The 841-nt window shown below is 39.4% G+C and overlaps 1 protein-coding gene across 1 annotated transcript in view; it reads right to left on the reverse strand.

The window, feature by feature from the left end:
- The window catches only part of LOC118321244 (annexin A2-like), a 10994-nt gene that overhangs the window by 8542 nt on the left and 1611 nt on the right, over positions 1–841 (reverse strand). The window contains exon 2 of the mRNA XM_035652481.1: positions 435–496. Coding sequence (XP_035508374.1) covers positions 435–485 — 51 coding nt within the window. The 5' untranslated portion in view covers positions 486–496. The remainder of the gene's footprint in view (positions 1–434; positions 497–841) is intronic.

The following is an 841-nucleotide window of genomic DNA, read 5'->3' on the forward strand; positions in this document are numbered from 1 at the left end:
GTGTCAATACAAAGATACATCAGTGTCAGTTTGAGCAGATTTTTTGTGGGGCAACCTGTTTGTGATTCATCATGGACATTCATTATGTTGAAATGAGGAGTTATCTATAAGATTCCTCGCTTTATCAGATGAACTGGGTGGAGGGAACACACCACACCTTATTTCTGCTTTATGACAGCAGTAAAACATTGTAGAGCCTTGACGCTATGGATCCTCTCAGAGCTTCAGGCAGTAAAGATATGAGAATCTGTACATACGTGCAGTTATATAATGGTAGAGATTAAAATGAGAGCAGTGTCCACATATGTTAGACATTGGAATCCGGATGTTAGAGCTGGGTGGGATGGACAAATTCAGTTATCACAGCATTATCCTGATAAATATTGTCTTTGAGTATTGTCGTGTTAACTGTGTAATGTCAGCAGGTGACTCACCCCTCCATATGACAGCGTCAGTTGACCCAGAAACTCAGACACCAGCGCCATGTTGAGTCGACCTATAGGGAGTCAAGATGGACTTGTGATATATTTGATTACTGACCTTTTTCACTCTAGCATATTCTATACCTGTCTGTTGCATAAAAGACGAATGAATGGCAACAATGACTATACAACAGAGAAAGCGGGTCAGACAAGGTGTTCTCATCTTTCCCTGCCCGACAGTCCACAACTCTACTCATACCCAAATAAATATATTTAATTTACTGTAATCTAAGATGAGGAAGAGCAGAATATTTTCTCATTTGAAAACCTGAAACCAACAAGTGTTTGGTATTTTTGTTGTCAGGAGATTCATCCTTTATTAAAATAGTTGCCGTTGCATATCTAATTCCATACAGAGG

The sequence above is a fragment of the Morone saxatilis genome, unplaced genomic scaffold (assembly GCF_004916995.1).
Source record: "Morone saxatilis isolate NCDOM2014 unplaced genomic scaffold, NCSU_SB_2.0 Contig11, whole genome shotgun sequence".
Classification (NCBI taxonomy): Eukaryota; Metazoa; Chordata; class Actinopteri; family Moronidae; genus Morone; species Morone saxatilis.